General features: G+C 35.1%; 1 protein-coding gene across 1 annotated transcript in view; it reads right to left on the minus strand.

Annotated features, from left to right (window-relative positions):
• Positions 1–17,088, minus strand: part of LOC136822210 (WD repeat-containing protein 75-like) — a 28,981-nt gene extending 11,893 nt beyond the window's left edge. Inside the window, exons 1-14 of the mRNA XM_067078452.1 lie at positions 16,940–17,088; positions 10,430–10,559; positions 10,109–10,171; positions 7,231–7,318; positions 6,667–7,056; positions 5,991–6,146; positions 5,581–5,643; positions 5,082–5,200; positions 4,426–4,536; positions 3,567–3,643; positions 2,775–2,847; positions 2,296–2,389; positions 1,526–1,638; positions 1,080–1,156 (exon numbers count right to left, since the gene is read on the minus strand). Of these exons, the coding sequence (XP_066934553.1) occupies positions 1,080–1,156; positions 1,526–1,638; positions 2,296–2,389; positions 2,775–2,847; positions 3,567–3,643; positions 4,426–4,536; positions 5,082–5,200; positions 5,581–5,643; positions 5,991–6,146; positions 6,667–7,056; positions 7,231–7,318; positions 10,109–10,171; positions 10,430–10,559; positions 16,940–17,037 (1,652 nt within the window). The 5' untranslated portion in view covers positions 17,038–17,088. The remainder of the gene's footprint in view (positions 1–1,079; positions 1,157–1,525; positions 1,639–2,295; positions 2,390–2,774; positions 2,848–3,566; positions 3,644–4,425; positions 4,537–5,081; positions 5,201–5,580; positions 5,644–5,990; positions 6,147–6,666; positions 7,057–7,230; positions 7,319–10,108; positions 10,172–10,429; positions 10,560–16,939) is intronic.
• Positions 17,089–19,263: the final 2,175 nt, after the last annotated feature.

Here is a 19,263-nt window from a genome sequence, read left to right on the forward strand (position 1 = left end):
TTGTTATCAATAATGTTTTTGTGTGAAAAACATAGAAATTTAAGGAAAAAATCCAATGAAAATCTGCAAAAACGGCGATTTCCGGCATTTTCAAACGGAAAAAATGTTTTCTCAAAAATCAAACTCGGCCATTTTTTGAGCATTGCGAATACGCATCTTTCTGCAAAAAATCAGAAAAAACTAAAAATGAAAATTCGAGAAAAAGTCAAAAAACCAATTTTTTCCGACATATTTCCGGCATTTTCGGCCGGAAAAAAATGTTTTTCGAAAATCATGCTCCGTCACATTTTAGGTATTGCCATATTGCATCAGTGTGCAAAATTTCCTAAAAATATATAAAGTCCAGCTCGAGAAATTCAAGAAATACTGTTTATCCGGCGAAAATAGGTTGTTCCGGCGACTTTTAAAATAGTTCTGGCTTCAAAAATCAATTTTTTTGAAAATTGAAACATGCTTGATGGTGGGCATTACCATTAATAATGTTTTTGAATGAAAAAACAACCAATTGTAAGGAAAAAGTCCAATGAAAATCTAGAAAAACGGCGATTTCCGGCATATTTCAGGCATTTTTCGCCGGAAAAATTTTTTTCTCAAAAATCGGACTCGGCCATGTTTTGGGCATTGCTAATACGCATCTTTGAGCAAAAAATCAGAAAAAACTAATGATAAAATCTCGAGAAAATGCCAAAAAAACAGATTTTCCGGCATATTTCCGGTATTTTCGGCCGGAAATTTTTTTTTTCCAAAATCGGGCTCCGTCACATTTTGGGCATTGCCATTTTGCATCATTGTGCCAAAAATAGAAAAAAACTAATGAGCCAATCCTGAGAAAAGCTGGTAACAGACGGGCGGACGGACGGACGGACGGACGGACATCGGTTAATTTATAGGACCTCTACCCCACCGGGGTAGGTCCAAAAAACGGTTTTTTCGTCATATTGTTTTTAAACTTGGTGAACATAACTCGGGATTTTAGAGCCTTGAATTCATAGTACGACCTTGGTAGCTTAACAACTTAAGACCGAACAAATTTCCAATATAAAAACGAGTCGCATCATTAAAAAATATACGTGACTTACTTTAATTTATCCGACTTTTTGTAAGACCAGCTCAAAGTTGCCACTTCACTTAAGTTGTCTGGATCAAAGATAACAACCTGTTAAAGAAACAAAAGCTGTTGTGTGGCAAAATTTCGTATCCAGCCATTAAGTTTAATGTAAAAAAAATAGCTCAAGATTAGACACAAAGTGATTCAAATAATGCACAACCTTCACACGGTGTAGAAAACACCTTTCCTCTTCACTCACAAATATATCGAGTGTCTGTGAGGTGATTTTGTGCAGTTTGATTTTACCAGAATGTTATTAAGTCCTTTTTTCACCCATGTACCTAAACTAAAAACATCAGCACTGTGACCGGGACTAGCGCCGGAATAGTATTTTTATACAAAAAAGTCTTTTACTCAAACTTGAAAAATTCATGAGACATTTCACATTCAAGATCAAAATGAAGAAAATATACATACCTCATCAAAAAGAACAGCCAATAAAGAGCCGTCTTGAGAGAAATGTGCTTTCCTGCATGTTTTTGATCCTACGCTATAGAAACTGTCTAGTTTCCACTGCTCCGTAACTGAATCTGAAGATAATTGATAAAAATAAAGACTCCGAAGGAAAGTTAGAAAAAGAAGTATAAGTTTGAAAACTCTGACATAATAATAGTCACACCGTAATAAAAAATCTTATAAACTGGCATCATAAATATTCAATATTATCCATATAGCGCTCATTAAGTAAGCCATTAAAGATTCGAACGGCGGGCGGTATTGAAAGGTTCTATGACTCAAATAGTCATACCCGCGCTGAGGAAACTAAGGCGTCGCGCTTCAGAGGGCTGAAGACTCATTAACCGCCCTGATTATAGGGAGATAACGTCATTTGCGGCCCGCTCAGAACTTTACTGAAGTCGTTGCATTGAAGCGGTGAGACTAAACCGACGTCAGAAAAATACACTTTTTGGTCGTTTGCGGCCCGCTCGCAATGGTACTCAAAACTTGTTAAAATCATTGCATTGAAGCGAAAAGACTTAGTGCCATTTGCGCACTCCGCTTCGCGTCGGGCCCAAATGACACTCTCGGGCTAATAATCAAACTGAGCGGGCAGAAAATAACAACAACGACCTCAAACTGAACGCTATAGTTATATTGACAGTCGATAAAAACTGATGATGATCGAATAAAACTTCCTGGCAGTCAAATCTAGTAGTGAAGTAGGAGTAAAAATGACTATGTATTACCATCTTCCTCGTTGACAATTTGCTCTTGTACCCAAGTTTTCAGCTCACCCGTGGTGCTAGCTGTTACCAGTAAGTTACTCTCCTTCTTTGACGACTGAAAATCAATGAAGAAAAGATTTTTTAGAACAACAAGGTTTTTTAGCCTGAGTTCAAGGTATTTCCTATAAACATCTATGTAAACCAAAAAGACTCTACTATAAAGTTGGGCGTGTAATAGCGTCGTTATTTTTATTTCCGAAGTCAATTAAGGAAGAAGTTGCCTACAGTAACTTGAATGGGATTTTGCAGGTACGTTTTTACATCGTTTCCTTTGGCATGTATCCTATACCTTACTGTTAAAATCATAGATGACTAAATATGTGATAATTATTGTCACAATTTTATCTAATGTAGTGAACTCTTTTGGTTAAAATTGGTTAATTTGGTTGACAGGTCAAAATTGGCTATTTCAATTTCTTTTTTCTACGTTTTATACTAACCATTGATGGGCGAAATGCAACAGCCACTAAATCATTCTTGTGTGGAGGATTTATCGACGTGTTTAGTATGAACCTAGAATGAAAATAGGTGAAAATAGATGATAAAGCTCCACCAAAGAAACGAGACCTTGGAACCGGATATCTAATTTTTTAGTCTGCGACAAAAGGGCGAGGTGGGGAATTTCTATAATTCCAATAGGTGGGGTTTGAAATACGGATGTCCTGCTCGGAAATAATGTGAAAAGGAGATAACCCATTGCTGGCATCATATTAGCAAGGTCACCCGACTTTTTCGGTCGTGTACAGGTAGGTCTTGACTTACCGACGCCCTGTTTTTGACCCTGCAAGAATAGAAAACTAACTCGAGATTGACATTGGGGTGTCAACGGACTTTTGAAATTATAGAGTGATAGCATTTATTGGGTTAGAACAGAAAAGCCTGGGCAAAAGAAGGAATTTTTTCCAAACCCTAAATTTTACTGATAAAGCATGGTGGATGTCTGGGGTTGAATGTTTTTTGAAATTAGCCTGGACGCCTACCAGGTATCCCAGGGTAAATAAGAAAGAGCACTCGAAAAGAACAACTTGGCGAAAATAAAAAGGACAAGTTAAGGAAAGATACAGTAATACTCACAAATGAATTGGTAAAAATAAGAACACTCAAGAACACTGTTAGGTTTAGATCCAAAAGTTTACTTTAAGGTTTTTAAAATGTTGGTCGAACGAACGAACGGAACAAACTTGTAAGAACGTGTATGTGTATGTATAATGCATGATTAGAAACATGATTACGTTTTTTGGTTGTCTAAATATTTCCAAATGCACAATCTTCGTTCTGTAGGCAATACAGGTGTGTTCCTGACATCAAGCTAAAACAGAAGTATAAAAAATAATAGATCGTATATTTATATTGTAAAAACAGAGAGTTAGCATTCCGGTTATGTACTGTATGTCAAAACAAAAATTCATTTGCTACATCGAATTGCTCACAATGAAGTTCATAATAATTGATAAAGGGAAATTACTCCCTGAAAAACTTCAAACAACACTTAAATTTCTTTCTGGAACGTAGAGCTTCTATCTAGCGATTTTTGATAGAGACTGTCATAGTCGTGGCAAAAGTTCAAATATTCATGGATTGCCTGATGAACCTAATGATGAATCTGGCTCAACCAAAATTTTTGAAATTGACCTTTTTCCATATAACATTTATTTTTATTATATGCCATGCGAAGCAGCACTGCCATACTGATTGGAAAGAATTTTTCCATAGCAACTATCAAATTAAATTCCTTTAAAAACTAGATAGCTTACTACAGATTTCTCGTGGAAGTGTTCCCAATAATAAAGCTGACAAGTACGCCGTGTTGTTTAGGTCAGATTTTCAAACGTTTTTATTTGAAAAAAAATCGATTTCTGCTGTTGACAACCAGAGTAGAAAACAACATGACTAGGCAGCTTTATTACTAGACACAATTATCTATTTATATGGGAAGCCTAATCAAGCCAAGCAGTTAGCGATCAGTGAAAGCAGTATAACTATGAGGTGGGAGTTTCTCAAGTGGTGGTACCTAAAATTCTAAGTGGGACCTTGAACCCCCTCCCCTGCACACTAGGTATCGGGGATAGGAGTATTTCAACAATTACTCACTGTAGCCATCCAGTTACCAGTTTCATTGAAGGCAACCTTATCAATAACCGTTGAAAAGACATCTTCGTTTTCTTTGGTTGAGCTTATTACATTATTTGATAAGATATCCAGCTAAAAGATGAAAAAGCTAAATACAGTCAACTCTCTCTAATTCGAATCTTTCTGTAAATCGAACTAATATATTGGTTCCCTCACGTCTGGAAATTGGTTTTAATTACTTTCTATTATTCGAATGTTTCTAATTTGAAAAGATTTTTTCCCTTGAAGATCGAATAGAGTCAACTGTAATATTGAGCTAACTAAAATTTAATATTATCAAAGCTATATGTGAAAGGAGATAAGATTTGAATGAAGTCAATTTTCTAAAAGTAACCAGAATACATCAAATCAGATACAACCCTTCAGATTAAGCATTTCGTCAACCCTTGTGAACTTGTGAGCCCTCAATATATTATTAACGCTAAAAGTAATATTTGAATTGAAAAGGATTGCCAATTTTAAATTAAAGCAAGCTTTGAATCAATTAGAAAAGGTACATTAAAATTTAAACATATTTCGTCAAAATGTTTTAAAAAAATGGAACATCAATAACACTGCAGTATCTCAAAATCTTATGATTATATTTTAAAACATGAACAGAATAGAGTGATACATACGGTCATGAGAACTTTATCACTTTTTGGCTGATAGAATTGCAATTGTCCTTCAGGGCTACCATTGAAGACGAGGCTGTCGAATTGTTTATGGTATGATAATCCTGAAGAGGAGTCGATCACTAAAAGACAAAAGGTAGTAGTGCATACACTGGGAATCACAAGAATATATATTAGGGTTTGAAATATTGGTCCTAAAACGCAGGCAATTGTATACTGAAACCGTATTCTATGTAAAAGAGAAGGACAGGTCTGCAGCTAGTTTTTGTAGAACATCAGGCAATTGAATACTGAAACCGTATTCTATGTAAAAGAGAAGGACAGGTCTGCAGCTAGTTTTTGTAAGATTTCTTAAGTTCCTCAGAAAGAATTTTTGATTTGAGGACTTAATAATCAGACCAAGACCTTTTAATCAGGAGGCCTAGATCCAACCTGAAAATTATACCTCCAGTAGTTATTGATATTCACGATTCCAAAATTCGATAAGAGGAGTTTTTATTACCTGGTGCTAAAAACTTGAGTACACTGCTGAGGGTATGGTCGATTGCTGATATGACTTGTATCACTAAAAAAAAAAAGTGGTGTAAAATATCAGTTATGTATGAGGGCAAGTCAAGTTTCAATGCTGGGTAAAATATATAAACAATTTAAAACAAAAATCCAAAGAAGTCAATACACTAATCATCATACGAAGATAATGAGAGAAATTTTGTATTAACAATTATGATTATATAATTAAAGATTTCTTGCTGTGTCTGATTTAAAGACTGTTATTATAAAAAACTTGCCTACTTTTATTGTGGGAATAAGGTAACGCAAAAAAAGCTCTTGAGATGGCAATATTGTCAAACAGGTTTGGATCAAAAGCCAAGATTTATATTTACCATCAATACTTTTTAAAAATTTCCTTACTATTATTATCCATTGTGACACCAATAAACCGACTGTCTTTAGAACAGAAAAGATGGTTGATCTTGCTACCAAGCCTCGGTTGAAATGATTTGCTCTCTGATTCCAAATGCCATAGTACCAAAACATTTTCTTTACCTCCAGACAGTAAATATAACCCTGAAAAATCAATGATCAATTTAAACTCTTCTAAAACTAGGTCACAGTGTGGATGTAAACTGAAACGACCGCCTTCCATCACGCATCACGCTCGCGAGAGAGCACGCGCATCATTAACGCATACATGTCATCTACAGTACATTTTAGATTATTCATTGAAAACAGATCAACATATTACAATATAGCCATTTTTCATGTCTCGATTATTCAATTTCGAATTAAAGATATTCAGGGGAAAATAAGAGAAACACCTGGGTAATCTAGTTAAAAAAACCGAAAGTAAATGGTAGACAAAGTAATGAGCCAAGGCAAAATGAGATTAGCGTACCGCTATGAAAGAAACCGTCTCCGACGGTCGATGAAGAGCTGATGATGATGATCAAAATTTTTACTTTATTGTTTTGTTCCTAAAATGTCTGATGAATTTGAAGCTATACTTTATAGTAATTTTCAGCTTGGGATTGAATTAAGATGCTTATTGTAAGAATTAAAATGAAAATGATTCATAGTCAAGGTTTACCATCAGGTGAGAAAATGACATCATTGGGTGCCATCGAATGCCAATGAAGAACAACATGTTTCTGTGGTGAGTTCACACCATCGAACATATTATACCAGACAAGAATACGACCGTGAGAGTCACCAGTAGCAATACATTGATTCTGAGGATGTATGTCAACACATACAAGTTCATTACAAGGCGCTTGATGATTGGTTGTTTCGTTGGTGGTTATTTTGTGTAGGATCAAGTCTCTCCTGTGAAGACATACCATGTAATTACCACACGAGCTGAATGCAACTGAATTTTCACGCGAGTCTACTTTACTTATTGTTTCTTGACTTCCATCTTTAATCTTGTATTTCACCATAGAATGTACAATTTTCTCTCGTTTCTTCAACTTCAAGGATTCTGAAATTAAAGAGACACGTGCAAATAAACTAAATCCAAAGACACAAGAGTTTTTTTCATTGTAACTAAGAGCTTGGAGGGAACTGTGAAGCGATTCATCTAAATCGATTATTTATTGGTTTCTACCAGTTTGTGAAATCAATACTAAAGAAAATGAATAAAGGAAGTCTTTACCTTTTGTTTTGAAATAAACATAATCAAGGTCAATTGAACTGGAGTTTATAAACACACCAGTGACATTTTCTATCTTCAATTTAATAGTCTATTAAAAAAGAAATGAAAATGAGTGGTACATATTCCATAACATAGATAATATGTGATCTGTAGCTAGGAAAATTTGAAAATTACTCATATTTCATGCCACTAGCTCGAGCAGGAGGATCCTTCCAAATTGGAAAGAGGCACAAACTCAAAGGTTCTGTAGACTATATTATGTAAGGTATTACTTATAAGGCTTTTCACTAAGAAGGCTTCACTTAGATATCCTTGGTTAGTTACTATAATATCTTTGAAACTGCCTGCAATGGAAAATGTAAAGCATTTAATTACAATTCAAAGCTGTAAAAACTTTATTGAGAAGATCTTCCCATTCGTGAACTATGATAGATCGATCTGCCTGTAACTTCCCCTGTTTTTGGAGCTCGTGACAACCAGGGTGTGGTCCTTCTCAACCGTCTTCGAGTAGGATTTAGTCACCTCAATGAGCATAAATTTAGACACGGTTTTCGTGATACCTTAGATCCTTTTTGTGCATGTAGAACAAATTCCATCGAAAACTCTCAACACTTTCTTTTGCATTGCTCTATTTACTCTCAGGCAAGGCATCTTTTGTTCAACAAACTTCATTACCTAGACATAAATATTTATCCACTAAGCCCTTCAAAGCTCTTCAACCTTTTGTTGTATGGTGATCCAGAATTACCTTTCAACCTAAACAACTCAATAATTAATCTCGCCATTGAATTTATTCTTGACTCTGAGAGGTTTAGTGGTGCCTTATTTTAGTTTAATGATCTCCTTACACGCTCTTATATTTTTTAAATATTTGTGTTTATCCTTTAAGTGATGGTTTTCCCTTTAAGTTTTTTCTTCTATTCAATAGCTTAGTACCCTTGGCGATATCACTTAGTGCCTTGTGGGGGGGGGAGCTATTTATTTTTTCTGTGTTTGTTTTTGTAAGTAGTATATCTTCGTAAGTGTAATGTAGTTTTTCAAATCATATATTAAAAAAAAAAAAAATATCTGCCTGTTTAGAAACTTTCTTCCAGTCTGAGGAGAATACCGGGTGAGTTTTAAAAAATAGCAATTTTTTCGGCCATTTTTGACAGTTACGCAAAGATAGAAATCCTGAAAATGTTATTTTTGTTGCCAAAACCCACCAGTAAACCACTCCAGGTCAAAAGTTAGTTTTAAAAAAGTCACAAGGACCATCAGCAGACAGCTAAAAGTGCTTCCAAACCCAGATTACGCAAAGTTTGAAGCCCTCTACAGGAGGTGCTAGAGATTTTCGGGGAAAATTTTGGAGACTCAATTTGATTTTTTCTGATTCCTTAAAAAAAGTTCTTGAAATCCACTATAAATCAGCTTTCTAATGTACTTGAATAAAAATTCATTGGCTTTCAAAATCTGCTCCCCACCAGAGTTCATGATTTTTAGGGGTCAATTTTCGCTTAGTAGCCTATCTTTGAGACACTGTACCTGCAAAACTACTTTAGATTATATCAAAGTGAAATTTTCAGAGTCTTATTTTCTTGTGTGATAGATCATTAGATCAAAATCCAAGAGGGTGAGGTATCATACTTTCTTTATTCTGAAGATTAAAAAAAAAGGCTCTTAATATTACCCAAATTTACCAAATTTACCTAAAATTTACTTATTTACAGATATTTTAGCCTTTTTATGTGATAAAAAAGTGTTTTAAATCACTTTTTGGGTCTTTTAGACCTTTATCTTAGACCTTTTAGATCTTTATTTTTCAATGTAATTTTTTTCCATGATGGTTAGAGATCACAAAGTTCTGTTTGTTGTTTTTGAAAGTCAACTTGGTGGACTATCAGACCCTCAAAGTGAAATTTTCCAGATTTTGGGGCGCAGGCGGCTGGCGCAGCTCAAAGATGCTACTTTTTAAAATTATTACCACATTTGAACCATAATGGCGCCATATTGAGAAAATTTCAGACTTTGAAAATTTGATTTTTAGGCAGTCCAAATGGTGTTCTTTCATTCTTATTCAATTTTCTGTGAAAATTTCTTCTAGATGGACTGCAAAATGAGCTCAAAGTACACCGAAAATTGAAATGTTTGTATTTTTGGGCCACCAAAGCTGTGTGCGCCCTTATGGTCACAAATTTTATTTTTCGGATTTTGGTAGTATTTTTGGTATAGTTTCAATATATGAAAAAAATCCACGTGACCTTTAGGGCGCAAAAAGTTATTAGGGCTAGAAATTGCTATCTCAGCTAATTTTTGGCTTTTTTGAATTTTCGCAAAATCTTTAAAACTCCATAAATAAATCCACCATTATGGATTTTTGAGACTTGTCCTTTTGGATTTCTCATTTTTTCACCTTGAAGAACAAAATATCCAAAAATGAGATCATTTAAAATTCCTTACTATCTGGACCTGCCCCACTCTTACAGAAAATGGCTCTTAAACTTCAATTTCACTCCAGAGCTGTATTTACAGCTAATAGGAAATCTAGAATCTAGACACTTTTTTGATGTCGTTTTTGACGTCAATTATAAACTGCTTCTATAACCAACACAAAAAGTAGTGATCTTACGAGAATGTTCATAACTTTAGAATCATTTGAGGTAACTGTACCTAATTTCGAGAAAAGTTTTGAAATAAAATGTGCAATACTCACATAAAATTTAAGCAGTTCAACTCGATAGGGAAATGTAAGTTAGGGGCGTTTTTTAAAGCACACCCGATACTCCTATTCAGCGTAATGAGAGGACTGACTTGGCGCTGCACAACTCTAATTCCTTGAAAATTGACATTTGAAAAAACTTTGAATGAATAATGCATATCTTAGGATAAAAAGTCAAACCTTAACAACAGTCAGATCTGTGTAGTCCCATATCATCAATTTCTTTTTACAACATGATATCACCTGAAAATGAAAATATGAATAAATTAAAAGTACTGTGCTCAAAGTGTCAACAGAATGAAAAAATAATAATTTTCTGACCCGGCCGCAGACTATGGGTTCATCATAAAGAAAATCAAGTTGATCGTTCGAAGGTGTTTGGTTAGATATTCCTGCTTGTAAATCAAGTTTTGTTCATTATTAGTTGATACATTAGTATTCAGGGCTTACTTCATACTGTTTGTACATAAAATCTTTAAATGTAATCGGATGCAAAATTACCTGGAGAGGATTATTCTTATTGATGGCAACTGTAAGAACCTCATGTTTATGTTCTGTGAAGATTTTGTCAATTTCTCCTGTTGACCGATGAAATAGATACACATTCGAACCAGAGCCACTTACTATCAAACTAAATGAAATGAAAAACTAATTTAAAGTATAATTATATTAATATTATGGGATTTGACTGTTATTTCAAACCCTGCTCAGTTGTAAATTTCAAGTCTCTTTATTTCATTCAAGTTAAAAAGAAAACCAAAAGAAACCTGATTTAGTATATAGTTGTAGTTACTTATCAGTTTGCAAACTCAAATTTGAGTAGAAAAAAGTGTGAAGTTAAATACTGCAAAAGTGAAGTGAAATGTCAGTACAAAAACTGGAAGAAAAATCATTTATTGACCTTTGCATTAATATTGCTTATATTTTAATAGCTATAAAAAGGTCGAGATTAAATAAAGGCTTAAATGAAGATACATTTCTTGGTTTACTCTTATCATTCTTGATTTCATGACTTATCACCAAATGTGTCATCACAAGCATTTTGAAAATACAAACGGGACAGTCTATTAAAATCAATAATCTTCTAAAATCCTCTTAATCCTTATTTAAATTAAATCTCTTTCCATCTCCATGTCTTTTCCATCTTACTTATTTAAATTTTAATCAGAAATTCCACAAGTTCAGTAGGCTGGATACAGAAACTTAAGTAAACTAATTAAAATCCTCAATGGGTAAAGGTAGTTAAAAGAACTACAACACCCCTAACAACAACTTCACAGATCGATCGAAAATACAAACGGGACAGTCTTAAGCCTTTCCTAAACGTTCCGAACTGTTCGTTTATCTAGAATGAATCAGAACATTTGGCTGCCATTATTGGTGGCAAAACATTTGCACTCCGCAGCAATGTTTTCCAAGTAAGGACCCTCAGAAAAAATAAGAAAAGATATGATAATTACAAAAGTCAAAATATTCCGAGACAAAGAAAAAAACTCTTTCATTGAAATTCTTTAATTATACAATAGATTTCCAAAAGATATTTAATTCTATTATATATACGTCACAAGTCATTAACTAAGCTTTCTTTTTTGTAAACCCCTGGTTTCAATACAAAATAAGTTATTTTGCCATCAATAATGGCAGCAAAGTTGTTACGTCACATATATTGTTAAGGGGCAAAGGTTATCATGAATATCATTAATAAAAAAGACAGCTGTTGAAGCCTTGCCTGATCCCAGGAAAATAATTTATCCCATTTTTACGAAAATAATGCATATGTATACAGAGCACACATTCATATTCTTGTGTCCATAAACTCATCATTTAAATAAAAATGAGTCAACATTGACTCATTAGCACACTCGGCCATAATTGTCGCCTCATCTCTATTATTGTCCGCGGGAGAACGCCAGCTAATCATTTTTTTCTCGCGCACTAAAGGGGAAAACAAAATTGGTCCATATTCCTCAAAGGAAGAACATCAGTCTTTGGATTTGTGGTTGAGTATTGATCCTATGAAGATTAAAAATTTTTGGCAATGCTTACTTCTGTCAATATGTATTATGTGTCAACTAACGTCAACTGCTCTAACTTGGGACAATTGGTTGAAACATGCGACTGTTGATATCTGGCCTGTATTTTCATTTACTGTTATTAACTTTGACAACAAATTTGTTTTGATAACTCCACCAAGTTTATCAAACATACTTTCTGTCATAACATGTCACGATAACTTTCACTGATAGCGCACCCTTTTTAACTTTTTTGTTTTCATTCAAAAGGACCGGACACCGATTGGAGAGTTAAAGAACGCCTGCCGCCTAACCGCCTATCGCCCAATGGGATTAACAGTTTAAATGAGTGCGTAACTTGCTGCGCAAGTGACATCAAACGCTCCATTGTTTTGCCACTAATTTGGTCTTCTTCGTTCCAGACTTTTGCGTGTGTTCCACTTAACAGATTTTTTCTATATTTCAATTTAAAAGCCTACTCGGTGCGAAAAATAAATCATGTATTTTTTAAAACGCCATTCATTAACTCAAATCAAATAACTTTTGAGGTTCGGTGAAATGGTGGCCGAATTGCCGTCACATGTTTTGTCAGATAGTCCCAAGTTAGAGCAGTTGACGGTATGTAAGCATTTTATTGTTGGAAAAAAAAGAGAAAAGAGGTAAATCTAGCCTAGACTATTTGTCAGCTATCAGGGGGCAAAAAAAGAATGTGTGAGCTTCATTTGCATCAAAAGCAAAATATACGGTATTTACCAAGCTGCTGGAAGAGCTCCGGAATATTCGGGAGAGAAAAATAGTATTTTTTTAAGTGCTCCGGAAAATTTCAGCGGGAGAGTCCTATGCATAGTAATTAGTTATTCCATAATCTGTATAAAAAACCTTGGTCTGGAAGCCTTTTGTTTCTTTCCATTGTTTCTTACTTGAACTTGTCATCAGAAATTATTTTGTTTTGCTCACTTTTTGATCATGTGGTTAAATCTTAAACCAATCCCAAGAGGAGTACCCGGGGGGGGGGGGCACTGACCTTGACGACCGACGGGGACGTGCCGCTGGAGTTTCAAAAGTCGATCCTGTCAGAAATGAAATTTGATGAAAAATAGACCCTGTCAGAAGAAAAATTTGATGAAAAACCTACCCTGTCAGATTCTACTGTGAAAAACCTTACCCTGTCAGATTCTACCCTGAAAAACCTACCCTGTTAGATTCTATGTTAAAAACCTACTCTTTATACACGTTTTTCGCGTTTTTCGTAAAGTATAACGTGATATCATCAACATTTCCAGGCTAAAAAACTACAGCATTGCATAAACATTAAACCTCAATACCTGGAAAACCGACCAAAAGAATCGACGACGAGAGTTATGCTTGAATTGATTTTTTCAGGCGAAAATCTGAATCGAAGTTGATTGGATACTACTCGAATTGAGACATTTTAAAAATAAATCCTCTCTAAATCGAAATCTATTGGAATTAGTAGGGTATTTTCTTATTCCTAATGAACTAAGGAAATGTGGAAAATAGTCCATTTGAATATTTATTGTTCTAAGTTAGATATTTTAACGCAAATGTTTGACCTACCTTTTGGGGTTACTTGACCTACAATTTGGGAGCCTTCATAACCCGACATGAAAAGTCTGTCAAATTATATAAAACGTTTTTGTTGTACTTTCATAAGAGATGATTAATGTTGGCATTTTAAGCTTTTACGACGTGTCCCAGACCAGCTGGGACCCCAGCCCAATCAGAAAATTTGCCTAAGTTTTGAACAATAAATTTCTATCCCCATTGGGAATTTGTAGAAATTTTTTGACCCGATGTAGGAAAAGTTCCACCGGGGCTGTGAGGCAGAGGTGTTGTTACATTATTCACATATTTTAACACAGAATCTTCAACCTAAAAAATAAAAACAACTTCTTGTCTCTTCTTTTCGTCCTTTCTTTTACTTTTCATCATTTGTAGCACGATAAAATTAATATCTTTATTATTTTTTTTGTCAGAGTATATTTCTAAAGTATAAATTTCACTTAGAGAACAAAACTTTCCGATGAATACTGAAATTTTGCTCTCAGCAACCCAATCTTTTCACCTACATTCTGGGGGTTAAAAAGCGAAAAAATCCAATTTTCAGAATACCAAAAGCTCTTTAGAATATTATTTTGGCATAAAATATTTCTAAAATTTCCTGTTAGAATTAATTCAATCGAAAAAATATCAACATTTTACTATGGAGGAGGAGGAGGTGAACCTTCCCCTGGCACAGGGAATAGGCCCTAACTTAACTTAGGGTTCACAGCGCTAAAAGATTGTAGATTATTTCCCAGCACTGTTATGAAATTTGGTCAGCATGAAAGGAAGTTCTTTATTTTCACTAAAAAGTAATATTCTATTTGCCAGACTTAATTTTTCTTTACTGTTTCCCCACCTTTTTACCATAAAAGATTTAGACCAAAACCCTTGGGGGATAGGCATTTTTAAAGGTTGGGGGGTGTCAAGAAGGGGGGTCAGACCCCTTTCCGCACTATGAAGAAGCCATTCCAAACCTACATTCTGGGGGTTATAACGAAAATGGGAGACTTCAAAGACCAAAAAATTAGCCTATCTATCAAAAGTAATGAAACTATCCCCTGGAAAAGGATTTTGGGAGTTCAAATTTTGTTTAAAACATTCAATATTTTTTTAAATGCATATCTACATCTCTCAGGTCTGATTCAAATTTCACCTACATTCTCGGGGTCAGGTGCTGTAATGTTTTGATTATTTTTATAATCGGCCAACTTGTTTCATTGTTTTCAACTAGTCGGAACTAACTATCATCTGTTTTCAAGTGGCAAGTGGAATGTTATAGCAGGAATCGGAATCTTACGTGATCCTACGGTAAGGGTCTCAATTTCTAATCCTGATATGGGAGTTTAAGTTTAGACACTGCCAGTGTTTTTAATAAGGACTACCGTGAGAGTGGGTAACTTAAGCATCAGTGGAGGCTAACATGCATAGCCCTCAAATGAATGACCTGGTTGATCATTAAAATAAACTATATTCAGCTCCGCTCGCAGCTCTTCTCTACCATTTTTGTTTTGATTTAACTTTGTATTTCTATAATGACCAGACAGGTCATTCATTTGAGGGTTATGTCTGTTAGCCTCCACTGATGCAAATTACCCACTCTCACGGTATGGTTATTCAAAGGACCATTGTGCTCTCCAAAACAACTACTGTGAGAGGTCCTAAAGCCGACAGCCCAGCCTAATTCCGACCCCCCAAATAACTGTTATGAAAAAAAATTCTATGTTTACAAACATTCCCTCTCCAAGTTGAACGATAAACTATTGCTAGAACTCTCGAAACAAAACATCTAACAAGATAGCTGTAATGTCAAGATGTCAATTAATGTAATTAAAAAGTGCGAGTTGTAAAAATAATTACCTTTTATTCTGAATCAGTTGCTCATGTTTTTTAAAACGATAACAGTTTTGTAATAAAAGTGACTTGTGCGGGAAAAATACGAAACAACTTGGACTGGTTTCTATCAAGAAACAAACAGACTATCATTTAAGTGTACTCTTTGACGACATATATTATCTCTACTAGAATAGAAGCAAGGTGTCATGTAATACATAATAATTGTAATATACGTCGTCTATTTGTATTTTTATCATGTAATATATAATATAATGTAATATACGTCGTCTATATGTATCCTTACACAAAGTCCTGGCCCCGCAATCAAGCCAAGTGCCAGTGTAAAGTAATAGAAACCAGGCTTGATTACGTAACGTTTCAAAATGAGCACGCTCGTACACAGACCTCTTTTATATTTTCGTGTGCTTTGGAAAATCAAAACATCTCGTTACTTTTTATGATGCTGTTACTACTGTTGTCATTTATGACGTTGTGCATATTGCAATAAAAAAATATGTTTTGTTATAAGAACCAATCATTGTTATTTGGTTCAATTGGTTCAATATATCAAATCTCTCAGTTTAGTTGACACTTTGGTATCTTCGTTGCGTCACAGCGAAAGGTTTGTTTTTATTTTAGTTTGTATCTTTGAAAGACCCCATCGGCTTTAGGCTGGGCTGTCGGCTTTAGGACCTCTCACGGTATTCGATTAAAGTTTGACAACTGAGCTCAGGCGAACATTAATCGGACAACATTAAGTTTGATTAAGTTTAACTTTGACAAAGCTTGATAAAAAAAACAGTTTGATGATTGGTTCGATTAAAATTACGTCTGGCTTGGTGTTGGATCAGATTTGGTTTTGGTCGATTTCTTTTTCGATGAAGTTCACAGTTTGATTACGAAAATCAGTTAGATAGGGTTTGGTTGACACCACCTGACTGCCTGGAGTAATAGCAAAAAGGGAGGTCGTCAGTAGTCCGACACTTTCTAGTCCGATAGTAAAAATGTCCGACGTTGGATTTGACGAATGCGTCAGTATTTCGACAACAATTTTGTCCGACAACGAGTCAAAATAAACATATGAAAAACGAAGTATGAATCGGAGGCACATCTTTATAAAAATCCAACGTTCCGATTTTGAGGTCAGGCCCCTAAACCCGAGTTTTCTTAAATTTTGGGAAGCTTGTTAGGATAGGCTTTCAAGAGTCAAGAAATAGGATTTAGCTGTTTTTACGACCCTTCTTTAGTGATTTACAACCCTGGTTGGTCCTTTATTTCTAATTATGTCAAAATCTTTTATTAATATATTCCCTGTGAAAAACCCTTATTCAACATTCGACACTCTAAAATCTTTCCTTTTCGGACAAAAGTGACGTCGTAAAAAAAGCCATCCAAATTGTAAATTTATTTTTAAGATTCGGACTATTTTACTGTCGGACTAGAAAGTGTCGGACTAGTGACATGCACCCAGCAAAAAAGAGTCTGAAGAGCCAGATTTGTTGGTTCTGTATTCTCCTAAACTTTAGACTTAGGTTAATAAAGGTATACAAAGCTGAAAATGAAGATATCATATACATACAATAAAATATCTTGAACATACCTTGAATCCCTTGTGAAGATAGATCTAACTTGATCGAACCTTTGATTGCACTTTTTAAAAGTCGGTTTTGAAACTTTTCCAACATGCTTGTCCGCCATTTTGTTTGTTTTGATTTTTCGCCATGTGCAGATTTTTCGGTGCTCGAGCGAGCGAGGCATATAATTGCCGAGTTTAACGTCGAGTTAGCAATTTCCGAGTTAGCTAAATGATAAGTGGGTTTGTTATTTTCAAAAGAGGCCCAGAATCTTCGAGTTAGAAAATTTCGAGTAGCTAAATCCACAAATACTCGTCATCTTCATAAAAACTCATACTTGCATAAAAGAATCTAGTTTGAGCTATTATAGAAAGATTTGGATTTCCAAAGTCCGTAAAGGTAAATCAGAAAATCAAATTTCAGTCCCACCAACTTTTTACCCCCGGAAAGATCGAAATTTAGTCAAAACTGGTCAAATTTGTTTCAGTAACAGTAAGGGTCGTAAAATTCACAAAATTTTCCTTTGTTTTCTCCTTTTGAGTCTCGGTAAGGGTCCAAGGGTCAAAAGTCGGGCGGCATCCTCCCCGTCCAGCTCGGGACCCTAGTACCCCCCCGGATTCTTTAGAAGGAAAGAGTTTCTTAGCATTTTAAAAGAAAAAATCAAAAAATTTATATTTTGGAATGGTCCTCTGTTGACTCTGTTGACGATGTTGATTTTGGAAGGAATCATTCTTTGATATTGAGAAGGAAAAATCGAGTTGGTATTTTAATAGGAAAATCGTCCATTGTTTTTCAGAAGCTTTTCTATTTTAAAAGTGTACCTACCTGGGTTTTCAAGGTCTGCCAACAAGGGTTAACACACAGACTGTTACAAATATTCTATATCAGACTGCATGGTTTACCTGTACCAAGCTCAGAAGTTTTAGAACTTTTGTGATCTGTTGTTTTTTTCTAAAGTTTTGAGCTTGGATTCCCAGGCTATTAAAAACCACATAAAACATCAGCTACATTTATATCTATATTTACAAGTTTTTATTTTAAATCTCTCATGTTTTCATTTTCCATTTCTTTGGGAAATCCAAAGTGGTTTTGCAGAGATTCGCGCACACCGAAAAACATCGAAGATAATCAGAATGGGCACGAAGGTCGACCAAGCAAGCAGGAATAATCTCCCTGTATACGAATTACCTGCACCAAGGGGTAAACCATCAACAAAGAAATCAGAAAACTAGACCGTGAACAAAGTCTGGATTTCGTAAAGGTCACTCCACCACAACCTTACTCGTAAAACTGAGGGATGATATCAAGAAAGCGATGGCGAAAAGTGAAGTTACCATATCCATCCTAATAGACTACTCAAAAGCCTTCGATACTATTGATCACACCAATTTGCTTCTGAAATTACGAGACATGAATTTTTCCATTGATTCTCTGCAGATATTATCGAGCTATTTAAAAGACAGAAAGCAATATGTCCAAGTCGAAGATAAAACTTCATCAATTAAATCTATGTTTTTCGGAGTTCCACAGGGTAGTATACTAGGCCCTGTGTTATTCAATCTATATGTCGTTGAACTTTCCGACCAAATATTATCCAGTAGCATTCAGTATGCCGACGACACCACCCTCTATCGGCACTGCAAAGTTAGAGACTTATTGCAGACTATCAAGGAAATGGAGAAAGATGTCGAAAATCTTCGATCCTGGTCGAAGGATAGTAATCTACTTTTTAACAGTGATAAACTGCAACTTATCATCTTCCATTCAAATCGTATAAGGAATTACCCAAAGAATCAAAGTCTACTCTTTCGATGCTCTGGGAAATCCATCGAACACAAAGTCAATGTCAAACTACTTGGAGTTCAACTCGACGAAAATCTTACTTGGTCGACACACATAAACGGTATCATTAAATCATCTAAGGCACCCTACGCTCTCTTCGAAAATTCAGTCGTTTCACACCCTTTAGTGTACGTAAAACACTTGCTGAAACATTGATACTATCAAAACTGAATTACAGTAATGTTGTCTTTGCACAGATTCCGAAATACCAACTTGATCGACTACAAAAAATTCAGAACATAGCAGCTGGTTACGTTCTATCACGATATGCTACCCTACACGATGTGATTGAATTAAAATGGTTACCTGTGAAAGAGTATTTTGAGCTCAACACATCAAAAATTGTTCACAAATCCCGTCGTGATGCTAACCACCCCCATTATCTGAAAGTTGAGTTTTGTGATCAAAGTAAGGGTCTTCGATCCACAGATAAAGAATCTTTGGTCAAAGTTGTAAATGATGGCACTTTCCAATGTCAGGCACGATGTTATGATGATTTGCCGGAAAT

Source organism: Clytia hemisphaerica, unplaced genomic scaffold, assembly GCF_902728285.1.
Source record: "Clytia hemisphaerica strain Z4C2 unplaced genomic scaffold, Clytia hemisphaerica genome assembly, whole genome shotgun sequence".
NCBI lineage: Eukaryota > Metazoa > Cnidaria > Hydrozoa > Leptothecata > Clytiidae > Clytia > Clytia hemisphaerica.